At 46.2% G+C, this 18,377-nt stretch overlaps 1 protein-coding gene across 9 annotated transcripts in view; it reads left to right on the top strand.

The window, feature by feature from the left end:
• Positions 1–18,377, top strand: part of MTCL1 (microtubule crosslinking factor 1) — a 157,684-nt gene that overhangs the window by 133,890 nt on the left and 5,417 nt on the right. For all 9 annotated transcript variants that reach the window (XM_037008371.2, XM_037008369.2, XM_037008367.2 and 6 more), the window contains 5 exons: positions 569–736; positions 3,880–4,134; positions 10,232–10,528; positions 12,896–12,927; positions 16,241–17,786. In XM_037008371.2, the coding sequence (XP_036864266.2) occupies positions 569–736; positions 3,880–4,134; positions 10,232–10,528; positions 12,896–12,927; positions 16,241–17,786 (2,298 nt within the window). The remainder of the gene's footprint in view (positions 1–568; positions 737–3,879; positions 4,135–10,231; positions 10,529–12,895; positions 12,928–16,240; positions 17,787–18,377) is intronic.

The following is an 18,377-nucleotide window of genomic DNA, read 5'->3' as shown; positions in this document are numbered from 1 at the left end:
TTAAGAATTTACCTTTGGCTTTAATTATTAAACCTCAAAATCCTCCCTCATCCATTGTTATGCTTGTCATTATATGTGTGACCTCTTAGTAACTGCAAGTCAAAGTGTGAATACCCTGGTTTATAAGAGACATGAGGCCTTTATTGTTTCTCTTCTGGTTCAATAGGTGGCATTAAAATGGCAGCATACATTGGGGAGTGTTTTTATCTTGTTAAATCTGCATCCCTAACCAGAGCTTTGGACATGTGAACTCAGGAGCTGGTGGCCTCCTGAAGCTTCCTCCCTTCTCTTCCTCGCCCAGGCACTCCTGCTCCAAGTTCCTGTAGGGCCAACCTGAGTTCCAGCCTCTGTTCTATCCCAACAGGCCCTTAACAGTCTCAGCCCTGAGACTGGTGGCTGGTGGGGGCCCCAGGCCTCTCACCAACTGCGCAGGCTTCCCACCTGCTCTGTTCCCATTGCTCACCTTGGAAACAGCTGGGCATCACCTTGATTGCTAGGCTCCTCTCCTCCTCAGACCTAAAAAACACTGTTGCATGAGGTAGCAGTGCTGACTCCTGTGTCCCCACAGGTGGTGGAGAGCCGGAAGCTGTTCGGGGCACTCAGGACCCTGCTGGAGGACTTGCGCGTGGAGCTGCGGGAGGACGAGCTCGCCCGGCTGCGGCTGCAGCAGCAATATGCCAGCGACAAGGCGGCCTGGGACGTGGAGTGGGCCGCGCTCAAGTGCCGCCTGGAACAGGTGCCTCCCCATGAGCCTCCCTGCTCTGCCCGCAGGGTCTCTGTCACTGGGGACAGGCATGGAGGAGACGTGGTGACTCAGATCCACAGTGACACTCTCTAAGGGAGGGAGGGCTCCAAGGTGAAAGCCAGGAGCAGCTGCGTGCTGGCTCTCCTTGAAGCTCCCAGCCTTTCCAAGGTGCCTTCTTTCCCTCATATTCCCTCTCCCAAGTATGAAACAGTCTTCATCCACCGAGCATCTTTTCTAAAGCAGCATTTAGTTTACCATTCTATATTGAGCAAGATTGTATTCCGCCCCTTCGAAGGATGGCCAGCATGAAGCATAGATCTGATTTGATTCATACAGGAGAAAAGAAAAGGCAAATTTGGTTATCTCTGAGAAGGTAAACACAGGCTTTCCCTTAGATTTTTCCAAATTCTAAAAAGAGCCTGTAGACCTTCCACCACATGCCCTGGAAGTCTGATGCATTTTGGTGTCCTTGTTTATACTGAAGGAAGTGGAAGCCCAGCACGGGCTGCTGTCAGAGCACAGAGCCTTTAGTGCTTAAGTGGAGGGCAGCTTCCTGCCTGCACCCTCCCAGCACAGCCTCCTAGGAGACTGTAGACCGTGGCCATGGTTGTTAAGATCAGACTTGGCCAGAAACGTTCCTTTCCAAGTGTTTTCCCCCTGGAAATCCTTGAGAGCAATGTCACTTCTGCCCAGGGTCTGCTTGCTCAGACAGTTTCTCCAGGTTTCTTCCAGCCCCTTGATCACAGTGAGGGAGAAAAGGTCTGTGCATCTTTGATAATCTGTTTTCTAGGCCCTATTTTGAGGCAAATCATCAAGTAATTAAAATTTTATATGAATTGGCTCACCCATGAAAGAAAACCATTGCCCAGAAAGGAGACACCTTCCAAATGGCCTTGATGAAACATGAAAGGGCCTGTCATGTCGAAAGAAAACAGCTCCCCTGGTACCCACAGGTTCCCTGTATTGCCACCTGGCCTATGGACATGGTGGTGGCAGGCTCACAGCCCTGGTAGAGCAGCGTACCCAGCCTTCTCTGCAGAAGAGGCGGCAGAGCATAGCAAAACCGAAGTTCCAGGCCAGGCACTGGAACTGCTGCCCCAGTTATGGCTCCTACTGACTGCCTGGTGGGAGAGTCCTTCGAGAGGCCCTGTTCATCTTAGTAAACAGCCTGAAGAGTCAACAGTGAAGGAGAAATGAGTAAGGACACTCTCTGATGAGCTGCCTTTAAACCTGTTTAAAAATATGTTTATGGGGGAAAAAGCTAAATATTTTCAAAGACATAAGTGTAGCTAAAGAAAGGACGCATAATCTTGGATGTGAGCCAATTTCAAAACATTTCATCTTTGTTTTAGAGGAGCCTGCTATCTACCCACACATTTGCTACAAATAAATCTTCAAGGAGAGTCACTAAACACCAAGAAAGAAAGCTAGGACTTCAAACCTAGAAGCTGGGTGGTATGAGGCAAAAGATTCATCTTATCCCCAAATCATTTCAGAAGTTTTTAAAATATTTGCAGCCCAGGAAGCAGTGACTGTAAGCTGATGCTAGTTCATTTATAATAGTCCCATCTTTACCCTCTTCTGCTTTAAAGCAGAACAGTTTAATTCTTTCAGAAGTTAAGTAATATCTCTTCTTGGGACCCACAGTTGTGTCAATTCCCAGATCCATGGTCCCTTCAATTGACTCCCAAGTAAGACCTTGTTCTCAATGCCAAGGTTGCAGCAGTGAGTAAGATATTTCTTGAGGGGGGGTCTCGATGCAGTGGGACACCCAGACAGGGGCTATAATTACAGTAGTGTGATCAGTGCCAGGCCTGCACACTGCACTGTTGGTGAATGGGGGGTATGCAGGGTGCACGCTTCGCCTTGAGGGTTCATGGAAGAGTTGTCGGTAAAAATCCTGCTCAGAATGAATCTTGGGGCATGAATAGGAATGGGGACATGGGAAGGAAGACAGAGGACATTCAGACAAAAAAGGAGCATCATGAAGAAAGGAGCATGGCACACCTGAGATGCTGGACCTAGTCAGGTTGGTGGGAGGAAGAATGTTCAAACAACTAAAACCTTAATCCTCATTTTATCATGGAAGTAAAGCATTTTGATTTGCATTTTAAAGAGGATATTTTGGCTTCAAGGTAGAGAATGGATTCAGAGCCATTAGAATTGAATGGATTAATTAGGTCCACAGGTAGAATTCAGGGATCTACTGAACTAGAATAGGAAAAAGGTACATCTTTATGTTCTCCAATCTTTCACTAAAATTTGTCATGTTCTCCAGCAGTAATACACTCCCAATTCCATCCTCCTGTCTTCTGTGCTTTTGTTGTCATGCAGTTTACATCTACACACTCTATGAACACACGTTACTTTGCAGCTATTTTACTCTACACCTTCAGTGATATTTTAAAGCAATTAAAAATAGGAAAAAAGTTGCAATGATTTTTTTTCAATTTTCATTTGTTGAAAAGGTATTTTTTTGGTTGTTTTGGAATGATACTGTTGCTGAGTATTGAAGTTGTTATATCCCCTGTCAGCCCTTTAAAGCTGTTGCAATATTGTCCTCTGACTGGCATGGTTTCTGAGGAAAGGTCTGCTGTCATTCTTATCTTTGGGTCTCCATGTGTGATGTGTCTTTTTTCTCTGTCTGCCTCTAAAGTTTCCTCTGGTTTTCAGCAGTTTGAATATGATATATCTAGATGGGAGTTTTTTGCCTGTTTGTTTTGGGTATTTAACCTCCTCAGTGTTTGACAGATATCTATAGTAAACTGCTAGGTTCCATCACTGCCCTATCACAGGCTTGCATATAGGGGCTAAGGGTATAAGGATAGACATGTACCTGAGCCCTCAAGAAGCATGGCAGAAGGACAGGCAAGAGGTGGTGGTGACTCAGAGTAGGGAAGGGGAACTGAGAAGCAGCTGTGTCAAGCTAGGTGGACTCATTGCTGAACATTCTGCGTTACTCTCTGTGTCAAATGTTTGGAATTAAGGCCTTAAAAATGCAAACTGTTGGGATTGGTCAAATCTTGTTATAGTCTTGTTTTCCGGGATACTGTGTAGATGTGCCGAGATTTTTCTTCACCTACGAATGCAAGACTTTTGAGGGATAAAGTTCCTAAGCCTGTTCTCCTTGACAGCTGGAGGAGAATACGGGGAAAAACTTGGGAGAACCATGCTCCCCCGCTGACAGCAGAAGAGCATTAGGGAAGGAGAGGGAGAAGCACCAGCAGCTCCTTGCTGACAGTCATGGCCTCGTCATGGACCTGCGCTGGCAGATCCACCACAGCGAGAAGAACTGGAAGCGGGAGAAGGTGGAGCTTCTGGACCGCCTGGACAGAGACCGGCAGGAGTGGGAGCAGCAGAAGCAGGAACTCTTGTGGAGAATAGAGCAGGTAAGGAGGCACACAGGCGCCAGAGGACAGTGGGCACAACAAAGCTGGCCTGGAAAGCAGAGCACCTGGAGGAAGGAAAATCAGGCTGCTCAGACGTCCTTGCTGCATCAGGATGATGATGGGCTTTCAGAGCAAGTGGAAGAAATACTAGCATTTCTAGCATTAGACATCTAGGCTCAGCCCTTCCATTACACAGATCTTCTAATTACAAAGTGTGTAGGTAACTTCCCTGTGTGTGTCTGTGTGTGATGTATCTGTGGTCGGGGTGACGAGTAACTTTGTAAAGGAATTCAAAGGCTAAATTTGAGAGATGAGGTTATTTCAGGTCTTATAATTTCTACCAAAAAAGCAAACTAATTTTAAAGTTTGCCACTAAAGATGTGGTCACAGTGACTGCTCCAGCTTGAATGAATGGAATGTGGTCCATTAGTAAAGAAATTGCTGAACTAAGTAGGAAGCCAGGCCGTTTGCACCTGCTGTAGCTATCACTGAGCTGTGGTTAGATAGGACCATAGTCGGGGGAGATTGCTGGTAATTCATCATCTTCAGCCAAACAAATGATTCCAAAACTCAGATGAATTCAGGGAAAGAAAGGGAGTTGTTTTTCTGCCCAGATAATCGTTCTCAGCATTTTGTCAGACTTAAGGACAGTTTGCAGAGTTGCGATCATGTCTGAGTGATGCACAAATTCAATTTTCACATTAAATTGATGGAAATTTGGAATTCTTCCCTGGCTGGATTTTTACATAGCCTACACTTTCTTTTTTTTTAATTAAGGTATCATTGATATACAATCATATGAAGGTTTCACATGAACAGCATTATGGTTTCAACATTCCCCCATATCATCAAGCCTCCACCCCCCTTGCAGCCACTGTCTATCTGTGTAGGAAGATGAACATAGCCTACATTTTCTTTATTTCACTCTGTCATACTACAAATTCATGAGGTCTCAAGGAAATGTATTAATAAGAAACTGAGTTTGGGAAAAATAACCTCCACTGCCTGTATTTATGTAGGAGCCTTTTGAAAATGCTCTATTTTTCCCAGAAATGGCTCCTGTGTTAGGCCACGGTTAGCTTCTGTGTCCTGTTGGGGACTAAGGGGGGAGAAGAAAGTGAAAGAGACCCAGAGAGTTGGCTCAGAAACCACTGAGAAGAAGACTACCCTGCAGAGAGGAGGGAGCTGAACCTTCCCGGGTAGATTACTCACACTCTGGTCACTGCACTGAAATGTGATGTAGCTTATTTCAAGATTCTCTGAATCCTATCAAAGGAGAGCTGGCCACTTCCTGTTTGGCCTAAAATTGGTGCACTTGAGAAGAATCTTCTGTGTGAGATTCCCTGTGCCTGTGCTCTATTGAACGGATCAGTTGCTAGATGGGATGGTAGGGGCCTAAGTAGCATGTCTTCTTACGAAATGGTCACAACCTTATCATCTCTAACTTAGCTAACCAATGTCACAGTGACCACAGGCGCCTTGCTGTCAGGAAGGCTCCCTCGTGGCCTGCCCTCCAGGATCACTCACTCCGCCCCTCCCATACCCCAGGAGGGCTGTCCAAGGTTCCCTGCCACGGCCCTTCCAGGGCCCCCTATGCTTGGTAGCTGCAAGCTTGTTAGTCTTGTCATGGCTTCATCTTGGGTATAAGTTAAGCAAGTCTTTTAGGAATGAGAAATTTTACTTTCAAGAATGAAAAATTTCTAGTAAAGGAAAAATGAGTAAGACGTCCAATGATATATACATTCAAAGAGCTAATGACCCAGGGGTAAGCAGTTGCCTCATTTTAAGACTTTATTTTGAAAAGGTAGGAGTAGGCAAGAGCTGAACCCCATTTCCAAATTTCTGTACTGCAACAGTTCTACCAAGCTGTTCGCCTCAGAACTTCAGTCTTCAAGGTTAACTTCTTAAAGCATAATGGATTTGAGACACATGGGTTCTGGGCATTCATCTGCTTCTGAAATCTGTGTGGTGGGATCCCACAGGCTGTGTACAGTCCCACTGCTGTTTTCAGAAGAGGATTTGTTGCCAGTGAATGATGCTTCAGATACACAACTGTGGCTTTCCAAAATAAACCTGGCCTTTTCCTCAAAGTATTTGACATTTTCAAAGAAGATTTATATATCTCTGTGCCCAGTCCTGAAAAATAGGTAAAGCAGTTATAGGCGTTTTCTGTGAATTGGCTGAAGTATGTATGTGAGTGTGTGTAGATTTTATCAGTAAGTGGGTTGCTCATTCATTTAACTTTACCTACATATTCCATAGATAAGTAAAAAATATAGGTGAACATTTTTCATAACATATGTTCTTGATATTTGATTACTTGGTGAGCTATGTAACCTTGACTATGATAACTTAATATAGATGGTGAAGGAAGTAACACTAAATCCATTTTCCACTTTCAGAACACATGCTTCATACTTGTCTGGTGTTGTTAAATTCCTACATAATTTCTGTGCCACATGAGGTATTTTATATGATGAATGACTGTGGGAATGTGGCTGAGGTCATATGACACAAATCATCTGTCTTATCAACATCTCTTGTCTCAATCCAAATTTAATTGGATCATAGTTAATTTTATGGAATCACATTACACTTCTCCTTAGAACTGTTAAGTTCCCAGTTAATACACGGATAATAGAGGACTTGCCTTTGTCCTGAAGAGCTAAAGGAAAGCTCATGTGGCATTCCGTTCTGCTTCCAGTAGCTTCTGCAAGCAGTTGCCTCCACAGCATGAAAGGCCATTCTTTTAAAACCCGTTCACACAGTGACCTTTTGTCTTTCGACCAGTTCAGGTGAGGTGACACTGTTAAGAGTTTTTGTTTTCTCTATTATTTGAAATGTAAATCTTTAAAATATTCTATTTGCATTAAAAGTTGTTCTACTGCAGGCTTCTAAGTACAGTAGATGCTGGTGCCCGGTTTTGAAGTGACTCTCCTCCGAAACCTTATCCTTTTAAGGACCCATTATTCTATTACAACATCCCAGAGGCATCTTAGCAACAGATAATTCCAGCTAAAACCATTCTAGTTCATTTTTAGGATACCTAACACTTACCAGCTTGAGAGCACATTGCTCCTGGCTGCCTGGGTTTATTTTTGAAATCCCACTTTACTGAGTTAGACTGTGCTTGTTTGAAGATCTCCTCCTTAGCCATTCTGTCCTCCTTCACACACACCCTCGGTGCACATTTACAGCTTCAAATGTGATTCTTGAATTTTAATTCCTTGCCCAGAATAGCTTGGAGATGATCACGTGTTGAAACTAAATTGTGCTGACATGCATTAGATGAGCATAATAAAAGGCCTTCCTTTTTGTTTTCTTTTTTAAAGAAGGCATTTAACATCTTTAGGAGAAGTGAGAAGAACTGTGTCACTGGGGAGGGGGACTGAGACCCAGAGTGACTTGCTTGTTCCCTGATTTAACCGTGACCCTGCTTCAGACTCTAACACTTAAGATCTGGCTGCTTGAATCTCCGTCTTTCTCGGCAACAAAGATAATACTCTTGCGACCTTTGTTCCACACCTCAGAAATTACTAAAAATGAGTAAAAGTGCTTTGTCCCCATTATTTCACATGGCTTTGTTCCTGATGACACATGGGCCACACTGATCTCCAACTCAGAGATGAAGGTTTAAATTAGGACACAACGGTGTAGTTTGTGAAAGATGCTTTGTTAAAAAATAAATTGATGTGCTTGTCAGAAAGTTTTAAAACTTTCTGGCACTGTCTCAGCACTTGACACCCCTTCTTCTGTCACCCCTTCAGGACAAATCCAAATGTCACCTTAGTCATTCAGATAATTTACTTTTTTAAAAGAGCAGCCAACAGGTAGAGTGCATGAGCGTGTGTGCTGGTAAAGACCCCATTAATGATACATAGGTGGGAACATCCTCAGCTCATCCTCTTCCTTGAAAGGGAGGCAGTGAGGAAAGCTCAGGAGAGCTGAGGGGGAGCAGTCCATGAGGCCTTCACTGAGGAGGGAGTGTCCACCCTGCACACCATTTTCCTGTGATTTCACAGTGGCTCCCTGAACAGACTGTACATCCTCTGATTCTAATGGGATAAATAAGGCAGGTGTGTGTCAGCAGGAAGAGGGCAGGTCTGAGGGAAGTCAGTAGTGGTTTCCTGTCCAACAGTGAGCCTTACAAGGGGCTGGGCCCCTGCTGGGCTCCCCTTGCCTGTGGTCCCGAGGAAGGGAGGTGTGCTATCCCCATTTTACAGATGAGGAAACCAAGCTGAGTAGCGTTGGGCACTTCACCCGTTAGCCAAGCAGCAAACCACCAACACTGGTTCTGACTCAGGTCTTCCTGACTCCAGGTGGTGCTGTGTTTTCCCCACTACCACTTCTTGAGTTTACTAAGTCAGACAGAAACAGTCTGACTCTGAAGTATTTGGCTTATTTAAATTTTTTTTAAGTCATACCAGATCTTTACCTTTAGTGCTAAGTTTTAGTTCTCTCAGGCAAAATGTAAGTGATTTTTGACACTCCGTGGTATCTTGCCTGAGCGTTTCAGCTCCCGGCTGGTTCACTGTGGATTCAGTAAGACTGAGAAATGACAATGCAATACCTTTGAGGTGAAAGGGTTTATACCCAGCCTTATTCTCACAGCAGTAGATAGGAATTTCAGTGGTAGATAGGCCATAGGAACTTCCGTATCCCCCAGCTCCTCCACCATTTTTGGGGCTGAGGGCACCTTTCTCACCACTCCTCTGAGTGCCTCCTCTGCTACACCCTTTACTGTTCCCACACTGCCTTGCAGAAACACCATTTCATTTTCTCACATACCTTTTACTTCCTCCACAGCACCTCACAGCTCACATTCTCATACTGCCTGCTCTCGTATCAATGCCATTTCATTCTTCAACAAATCCATAGCACTTCACAGCTTGCTTACTCATGCTGCCATTTTTCATGTCTCTTGCAAGAGCATGTTCCTCTCATCTGTAGCCTTTTTTAATACTGTGAGAAACAGCCAACCCACCTCAATTCCCACCTTGTAGGCACTCTGTTTTTCAAAGGACCTCCTTACCACCTCTGCTGCCCCAGACATCACCTCCATCTGCCCCCAGTCCTGGGGAGCGACCCAGTCCTCTAGGAGGCAAGCCACCTCAGCCTTCATGCCCACTGGGGGACACTCGACTGTCTCCCCATCAATAGGAGCAGCTGCTGAAGCAGCCCTCCCATGAGGGCAGCCTGTTCCAATCTTCAGTCTACCAGGAATCCTGCCAACTATGCCAATTGTCTCTGAGGGTTTCAGCCCTGGGATGGTTCAGTATGGATTCAGTGAGTCCAAGAAATGACAATGGAACATTCTTGGGGTAAAAGTGTTTATACCCAGCTTCTTTTTCATGGGAGTAGGTCAAGCACTAGAATCATGTCTGCATTCAGTGGTCTGAAGGTCTGTAATCCACCTCCATCTCTGCCTCTGCCCAGAGCACTGGGCAGAGCTCTTTATATAGTGACTCAGCCCATAGTAGCTTGGCTATGAGTGTGGAAGCAGTAGCCTAGCAGTAGGCCAGTTACATCATCAAGTAGTTTAGGGCCAGGTGATGATCCTGACTATAAGGACTTCCATTTTCCCCACAAATGGTTATGACCCCATTTGATCGCTTGATTTGGAAATAATCGTGTTACTATTAGGAAACTCTGCTAGTTAGGAAAATCAGATTCACCCTCAGAAATTTGCTGTCACTGCTGGTTTTCCCTTGAGTGTGCCTTAAGTTCCAATGGTAATTACAAAAGAGAGTTCTAAATATGTAATTTAACAGTGTTAGATTTTTAAAAGATAACATATAATTTCCTGGGAGTACAGTAGTCAAAGTTATGTACAGTAACATATATATTGTTGGAAGGAGCTGGCTTCTGTGTGGTTAATGCAGATTTCCCAAGTTCAGATAAAATTTTGATATTTTTTTAAAGCATTTGTAGTATCACACAACTTGTAAAATTCAGGTCAGAACTCCAAGAACATTTACTTCTCCCAGTCTTTCAGATGGACCCACATGTAACTCCAAATTGCAGAAAAACCATGATCTTAGGGAGAGCAACAGACAGAAAAGTGAGGCTAATGGTTTTCATTCTTAAAACCCTCCAGTTGCAGAAAGAAAACAGTCCGAGGAGAAGTGGCAGTTTCCTCTGTGATCAAAAAGAAGGCAACATCCATCCCTTTGCGCACCCGGGAAGCCCCTGCATGCCCCATGCTGTGGGGATGTGGCCCTGTATGGATGCTGACTCCACCCCATTTGAAGAGCGGCCACTGTCCAAGCTGCAGGAATCAGACAGGTGCTCGGCCCGGGAGAACCTCTACTTGGACGCCCTGTCCCTGGACGACGAGGCAGAGGAGCCCTTGGGCCGCGGGCCCCAGATGGAGCTCAGGAGCCTCCTTCCCCAGGTGGGCCTGGGTGCCCACCCGCTTGGTTACTGCAGTGCCCAGGGGTTGTCAGGAAGCCCGCCACATGGCTGCAGGCCCCTGGGCTTTGCATATAGCAGCCTTTGGGTTGAGCCAAATGAAACCTTTACAATGCCAAGAGCTGTCCTTGGTGGTCCTGAGCCCAAACTCCTGTATGCTCTGTAGTCAGTTTCACTCTGCCACCTTCTCCAGGTTGGAAACGCAGGACTGTGTCCTATGGAAATGGAAAGGCCTCACAAATGGGCCTGTCCAGTGAAGCACACAAGGGAGAATAAGTCACTCTAGGAAGTTCAGATCTTCAACTTTTCTTAAAATCATAACAAAGTCTTCTGATTCTAGAAAACTTATTAATAACACAAAACATTGTTTTAAAAAATACCTCCCATTTAGAAATAACATGTGTCACTAAACAATGACATACTATAAATACTTTATTCTGTACAAAGTGGAAAATACCCAACACTTACAAGCCTTACATAAATTGGATTGGCAAATAGGTGAGTTAAGCTCTGTGCTGAAATTTCCATGGCACAATGCTAGGTTTTCCTGGTTAAGCTTTTTCTTTTTTAATTTTTTTTATTAATATATCATTGATACACACTTTTATGAAGGTTTCACAAGAAAAACAATGTAGTTGTTACATTCATCCTTATTATTGAGTTCCCTCTCATACCCCATTACAGTCACTGTCCATCAGTGTGGTAAGATGCCACAGAGTCCCTATTTGTTTTCTCTGAGCTACACTGTTTTCCCCATGATGCCGCACACACCATGTGCACCAATCACAATACCCCATAATCCCCTTCTCCCTCCCTCCCTGCTTGCCCTCCCACATCCTTCCCCTTTGATAACCACTAGTCCCTTCTTAGAGTCTGTGAGTCTGCTGCTATTTTGTCCCTTCAGTTTTGCTTCGTTATTATACTCCACAAATGAGGGAAATCATTTGGTATTTGTCTTTCTCTATCTGACTTATTTCACTGAGCATAATACCCTCTAGCTCCATCCATGTTGTTGCAAATGGTAGGATTTATTTATTTCTTATGGCTGAATAGTATTCCATTGTGTATATGTACCACATCTTCTTTATCCATTCATCTACTGATGGACACTTAGGTTGCTTCCATATCTTGGCTATTGTAAATAGTACAGCGATAAACATAGGGGTGCATATATCTTTTTGAATCTGAGAAGTTGTTTTCTTTGGGTAAATTCCAAGGACTGGGATTCCCGGGTGAAATGGTAGTTCTATTTTTAGTTTTTTGAGGAACCTCCATAGTGCTTTCCACAATGGTTGAAGTAGTTTACATTCGCACCAGCTGGTTATGCTCTTTTTAAAACTGGGTTTTAAAAATTGATTTCAGGAATCATAGCCTGTGAGTCAATTTAACAGTTGCTGTACCTGTCATTTAACCTATTGCAAACACGCAGGAGACTTCAGAAGATTTCACATCAAGTAGTGTGGCTGAAGTGTGGGGAAATTATACTTGGGTTGGGTGTCAGTGAAGTCGGGTGCCGTCTCTGGAATCATGTGCACCCAGTTGATATGACTTCACCAACAGGCCACCCCATCTGATCTGCTGACAATCTGATATGACCCATTTTCTTGGCAGAGAGAAATCCTGTCCCAGTCCCAGCCCCACAGGGGCCCAGACCCATGCATGGCAGAGATGAAGGGGAAGTCTACCAGGCTATTCACTGTGTAGAGGAATAAATTTCCAGCAAAGGCTTGCTAGGCTCCTTGCCTCTCTTTTAATACCATGCCAGCATGAGGGCATTTTCTCAAGACAACCAAGAAAGCACTCTAAGTTTGAGATGTCACTCCAACTTCTGGAGCGAGGCTTAGACCAAGGGACATCAGTCTCCCAACTTACCCTGTCACCCGCATCTTCCCCTCCCCCTCCTACTTCTCTCTCTCTCTCTCTCTCTCTCTCTCTCTCTCTCTCTCTCTCTCCCCCCACCCCCCCACCCTCATGCATGCACACACACAGTCACCTGTATTCAGGTCATTACAAAAGCTGGTTTTGGAATCCAAGTGGTCAGTGAAGTCTCTGAGGCAGCCCAGGAGTGCCATTGCCTCCATGACTAAGATTCTAGCCAGTTTTTCTCCCTCATGTGGGCTCCTCCCTGGACTGCAGAAGCTCCAGCCCTCATCATACCATGGATTTTCTTTTGATTATTGTGCTTCAAAGGGCTGATGGACAGTAACACTCCTGGCCCAAACCTGGGCTTTCATGTACATTTTAAATGGTATTTTCCACAGGCAGAACTGCAGAACAAATCACTCAGCACATAAAGGCTCCCAGGCAGCCAATATTCACTGATTCAGACAAATTTATTTCTTTTTTGTAGGAAGAAGAAAACCACAAGGGAAATCTACAAAGGTGAGTGAGATTGATGAAAACAGTCATAGACCTACTGAACTAGAGCCTCTTGGTCTTAAAATTCCACCCTGTCACTTCAGTCTATTATCACCCTCTTTCCAAGATGATTTAAAATAAGACTTCTGAACAAGTAGTTGCTTTATTATTATTAATTTCAAAAATATGGTTTTTTTATTACTAGCAATAAAAAGGCCAGAGACACGCTGTGTTCATGTGGGTATTAATGTTATGGCAAGAATGTTGTAGTTACTGTTGTGTATTGTGTGTTGTGTGTATAAAGAGTGATTGTGTTACATGGTTTTTGAAAAGTCCATGGAAACCTCTCTCTTCTAATTGAAAGTCTGGAAAACCTTCCTCTTGACATGCAGTGAGACATTTTATATATTGTGCATTTAAAAGCTCTGCTAGGGGGATTTATTAAAATATTTTCTGGCAGTAACCCTTGAAATAAATATGAAGTAGTTGATGTTAATTAGTAATCACTTATTTTAGGTCATCTGTATGAGGGGATGTGTCTGAAAAGGTACATGTAAGCAAATTTGTTTAAATCAAACATTAAAAAAAATTAGTGAGTGAAGAGTACAGAGATTTGCCATATGCTAGCCCTGCTCCCCACCAAGCCCATACATAACACACTTCTTCTTCATAGGTGAACACTCACCTTCCCACTACATGAAGCTTCTCCTCCAGGCAATCCACAGTTTTCAGATCTTCCCATTCCTGGTTATCCAGTGAATTTCGAGTCTATGAATTACTGTCCCCTTCCCAGTTTGCCTTTTATTGGATGTATCCCAAACCTAGGATGGCTTAGGGTATGTTCTATCCTCCAGGCTTCTGGTCTGGTCGTTCTTAGGCAGGACCAGGCAGCACCTGAGAGCTTGGATTCTAGACCCATGTGGTCTGATTTCAAATCCACTTCCTCCTCTCTCAAGCCATGTGACCATGGGTGAGTTATGTATCTGCTTTGTGCCTTCACTCTCCTCATCTGTAAACAGGAGGTGTTTAGATTTGTTAACAGCCTAAATGTGTTAATACACATAAAACAAAGCAATGCCTGGCATAGAATAAACAGTAAACAAAGTACAGCTATCATTACATCCTCCCCCTTTTCTTTCTTTCCTAGGAGACCTCCTCTGCCCTGTAATGATTCATTATTTTTTATCCTAATTGCTTCTGTTCATTTCACAAAGTAATCCTTACTTGTAAAATTTAAACATCAGAATGCCCAATGCAAAACAGTGCCTGTGTGCTCTCCACCACCCTCTGTTCTTCTTGCTTCTAGCAGTTCCCTGTGTTCCCTCCATACTCTCTTCTTTGCCTCTTTGCACACCTGTGCATGTTGCGCATGTATCCTGGCTTTCGTACTTACTGTTTTGTTTTTCTTTGACCACTGCTAAGGTTGCTGCCTCTCCTTTCTCCTTCCACACTATCTGTGTTCTACAATATCTATCCAAGCCCTAGAGGCACAAAGTTCCCATCTGGCTGCCACTGATTTAGCCCTTGAAAGTCATTCCTCTGTGGGCAGAAATGGGTAAGAAGAGCTATGTCCAAGGGAAGGATCAGAGTTTTGGCACCTTAGAGCATTTCCAGCCCCCTGAGACCAGTGTTCCGAAGCTCATTTTCAATTCAGCAACTCCTTGACTTGACCAGAGGCGAGAAGCAGGAACTCACACTTGTCCAAAAGCTTAAGATCGAGTGGCAGATCAACCCATCCTTTCTGTTTTCTTTTATTTCCAGTGTTGGTTGTAGCCAGCTTTCTGTGATTCAGAGGACCATTGGACAGTTTATAGCTTATTTCTAAGAAAAAAATACCACTGACTTTTGTCATTAGTGAGAAATCACAAGATGGAATGCCTAACAGTGTGTTTTACCCCATGATGACAACCCCAAGAGCATATACTCCCAGGTGAGGATAAGGCCACCACGCTTCACTGGTTCTCTGGGCCAGTCCTGGTCGTGCGCAATCCCCAATTCTGGCCTCACCATCATTAACAGGTCCATGGGCGGTATGGTCCATGCATTGAAGGGAACCCTTCAGCAGGCTCTGTGCTGGTGAAGAACCCTAGGTATTTAAATCTCTGTTTTGGGGGTGAGCGAATATTAGTATGTCCTAAAAGACAGGTGTCTAGTTGCAGAGACAGTGAGTCTACACACATTGCACCTCTGGCCTGGAATCCCCGAGGGTCCCGGGTCTGAGTGGCCAGGTATGGCAGCCTCAGGGCTCCCTCTTGGGCCACCACCTCTCTGCCCTGGCTGGGCTGACAACCTGCCTGAGCACCCCAGAAACCTTCGGTTTTAGCATTTTGGAATCCCCAGCATGTCATAAAGTGCCTGCCGGGCCTACAGGAGGCAGTCAGCAAGTTCATGTCAAATAAAAGTATATTGCATTACTATATATTTGAATCTATATTCAAATCCACATCCATCAGGCAGCAGCTCACCCCAAACTGACTTTAGCTCACTGACTTCACCCTTCCATTGTGCATGTGTGAATCTGCTGGAGCCTTCCTCTTGTCCAGGAATCAGGAGAAGCAAGAACAAAGAGAAGGCTTGGCTTTATATACAGGGGGAACAGAGGGAAGGGGAGGACTGAGCCCTGGTGATGGATCTGAGCAGGGCCAGGTGGAATTTCTGTTACATGATATTTAGAAATTAATTACCAACCTGATTACATCTCCCATGGCCCTCCTTTCTCCTACATCTTCCATTTGGCCTTTGAAGATTATTAGTACTTCAAGCCAATAGAGGATGAGGCTGATGGGTGAAAAAGACTTAAGATTATAGTTATTTTGTTGTATCTCCACCTCCCATCACCACATACCGTCAGCTGGTTTGGGATTGGGACTAGTGTGTTCCTGTTTGTAGCATGAGCACCTGCTGTAAAGCAGGACGGTTAGTACTCATCAACAGGTAGGAAGGCCAGGCCGTAGCCAGATCCTGTTCTGCCTGTGGAGCATGGACAGGCTAACATGAAACCACTCCAAAGTGGGTTGGAGCTTAATGACAACTGCCTTGTAACCCCCTCTTCTGCTCATCCCTGCAGTGTTTGAGGGTTGGCAGTATGAAATTCTGACCAATACAAAGTCCTGGAACAATCCCAGAGCCATAAAAAGTCCACTGAGCATCCACTGAGCAGTCAGCTCAGGAGTGGAGAACAGGAAGCAGCTGAAAGTGCTCCCATGCTCAGGTGGAGACTGGTACCACCAGGCACCTCTCTAGTGGGCAGGACACATGCTGTGCTGGGCAGGGGCACAGGGCAGTGGGCTCCCTGGCTGGCAGGCAGCTGACACCGTCTTCTCTCCCCCTTTCCCAGGGCGGTGTCTGTGTCCTCCATGTCCGAGTTCCAGCGCCTGATGGACATCTCACCCTTCCTGCCAGAGAAAGGCCTGCCTGCTGTGAGCAGTAAGGAGGACATCACTCCACCCCTGTCTCCCGACGACCTCAAGTACATCGAGGAGTTCAACAGCAAGAGCTGGGGCTGGGACAAGAGGCCCCCGGACTCCTGGGAGGGCAGGACCGAGGGGGGCCGAGCGGGGAATGAGGCCAGCACCGAGCCTTTCCCTGACTCTTCCTGGTACCTCACCACGAGTGTCACCATGACCACAGACACCATGACCAGCCCAGAGTACTGCCAGAAGCAGCCCCTGCGGAGCCATGTGTGCGCTGAGCAGGCGGGGGTGCGGGTGTTGCACAGCCCGCCTGCAGTCCGAAGGATGGACAGCATTGTAGTAGCCGGTGGGGGGGGCAAGGGCCGCCCAGAGCCTGAGTGCACCTGTCCCACAAGCAGAGCCAGAGGGGCCATCGGGGACCCAAAGGGGGGCACCTCAGATCATGTGCTTAGCAGGTGGCCTTGTGCCACCACCAGACATGCCAGAGACTATGTGGAGGGAGGGCTCCACCCCCTTGATGGCGCCCTCTGCACCCCCCTGGGTTTTCCTTCCCCGTTGCACAGCCTGGAGATGTCCAAGAACATGAGTGATGACATGAAGGAGGTGGCCTTCTCTGTCAGGAATGCTGTGTGCTCTGGTCCCACCGAGCCTCTGGTCAAGGACATTGCCTGCCAGACCAATGGCTCCCGGACAACGGGGACACAGACAGTCCAGACCATCAGCGTTGGCCTGCAGACTGAAGCCCTACGTGGCACTGCCATCACCAGCAGCCCCCACAAGTGTCTCACTCCAAAGGCAGGAGGTGGTGCCACACCTGCATCGTCCCCCTCCCGCGGCCTTAGGAGCAGGCAGGTGGCCCCTGCCATCGAGAAGGTGCAGGCCAAGTTTGAACGCACGTGCTGCTCCCCTAAGTATGGGTCCCCCAAGCTGCAGAGGAAGCCCCTCCCCAAAGCCGACCAGCCAAACAATAGGACCTCCTTGGGGCTGGCCCAGAAGGGGTGCAGTGAGTCAGCCTGGGCCCGCTCCACCACCACCCGGGAAAGCCCAGTGCACACCGCCATCAACGACGGCCTCTCTAGCCTCTTCAGCATCATTGACCACAGCCCTGCAGTGCAGGACCCCTTCCAGAAGGGGACGAGGGCCGGGAGTCGGTCACGCTCAGCGGAACCCCGGTCTGAGTTGGGCCCAGGCCAGGAAACGAGCCCCAGTTCCCGGGGACGGTCACCCAGCCCCAACGGGGTTGGCTTAGAGACCAGTAGGGAAGAAGGGGGAGAGGGGACGCCTGCCAGGCAGGACTTATCTGCTCCCCCTGGCTACACACTCACTGAGAACGTGGCCAGGATCCTCAGCAAGAAGCTGTTGGAGCATGCCTTCAAGGAGGAGACAAGGCAGGCCTTCCATGGCCCCCCCAGTCTTAACAGTGACAGCCACGTGGGAGAAACGGTCAAAGCCGAGCCAGGGTCCATCGAGGTAATGCAGGTTAAGCTCATCCCCTTAAATGTCGGGAAAACCCATTTGAACCTGGGATTGTACCAGGTTGTTTGGTTTCAAGAATCCTTATTATCATAGGTTCTTGTGAGCTGGGGAGGTAAAGGATTTATTGGAGAAGGAATAGGCAGAAACACAAACCCCAGGCTCCTGTTGCAGGAAGAGTTCATGTGTTGTCCCTGATGACCTCCTGAGGACAATAGAATGGCTTTCCTTACAGGAGCCCAGCATTGATTTGGGTTCTCTTCTCCGGTCTGTATTGAGGCTTGTCTGTTTGTCCGGACTTCTCACATGGAGTTATAATTAGCCCTCCTGTATGAATCTTTGTCCTAGGAAGGTATGTGTATGTGTGAAGTGAGTGAGAGTTGTGTTAGGGCATTCTGCACATGCCACATCTTTATGTATGCCAACACAAGATGTATGCCAGAGAGTTTTGACAGCTTGGATACTAGAACATCTCTCATCAGGACCTATGAGAGCATCTGCACTCCAGTGTTGGCTTCAGTACGAAATAGGAGTGTTAAATCTCATAAATCACATTCCCTCTGTGTCCATGGATCCCCCTGGCAATGC

The sequence above is a fragment of the Manis javanica genome, chromosome 9, assembly GCF_040802235.1.
Source record: "Manis javanica isolate MJ-LG chromosome 9, MJ_LKY, whole genome shotgun sequence".
In the NCBI taxonomy this organism is placed as follows: domain Eukaryota; kingdom Metazoa; phylum Chordata; class Mammalia; order Pholidota; family Manidae; genus Manis; species Manis javanica.
The sequence above is the reverse complement of the archived record's forward strand: the minus strand, read 5'-3'. Positions and strand labels throughout refer to the sequence as shown.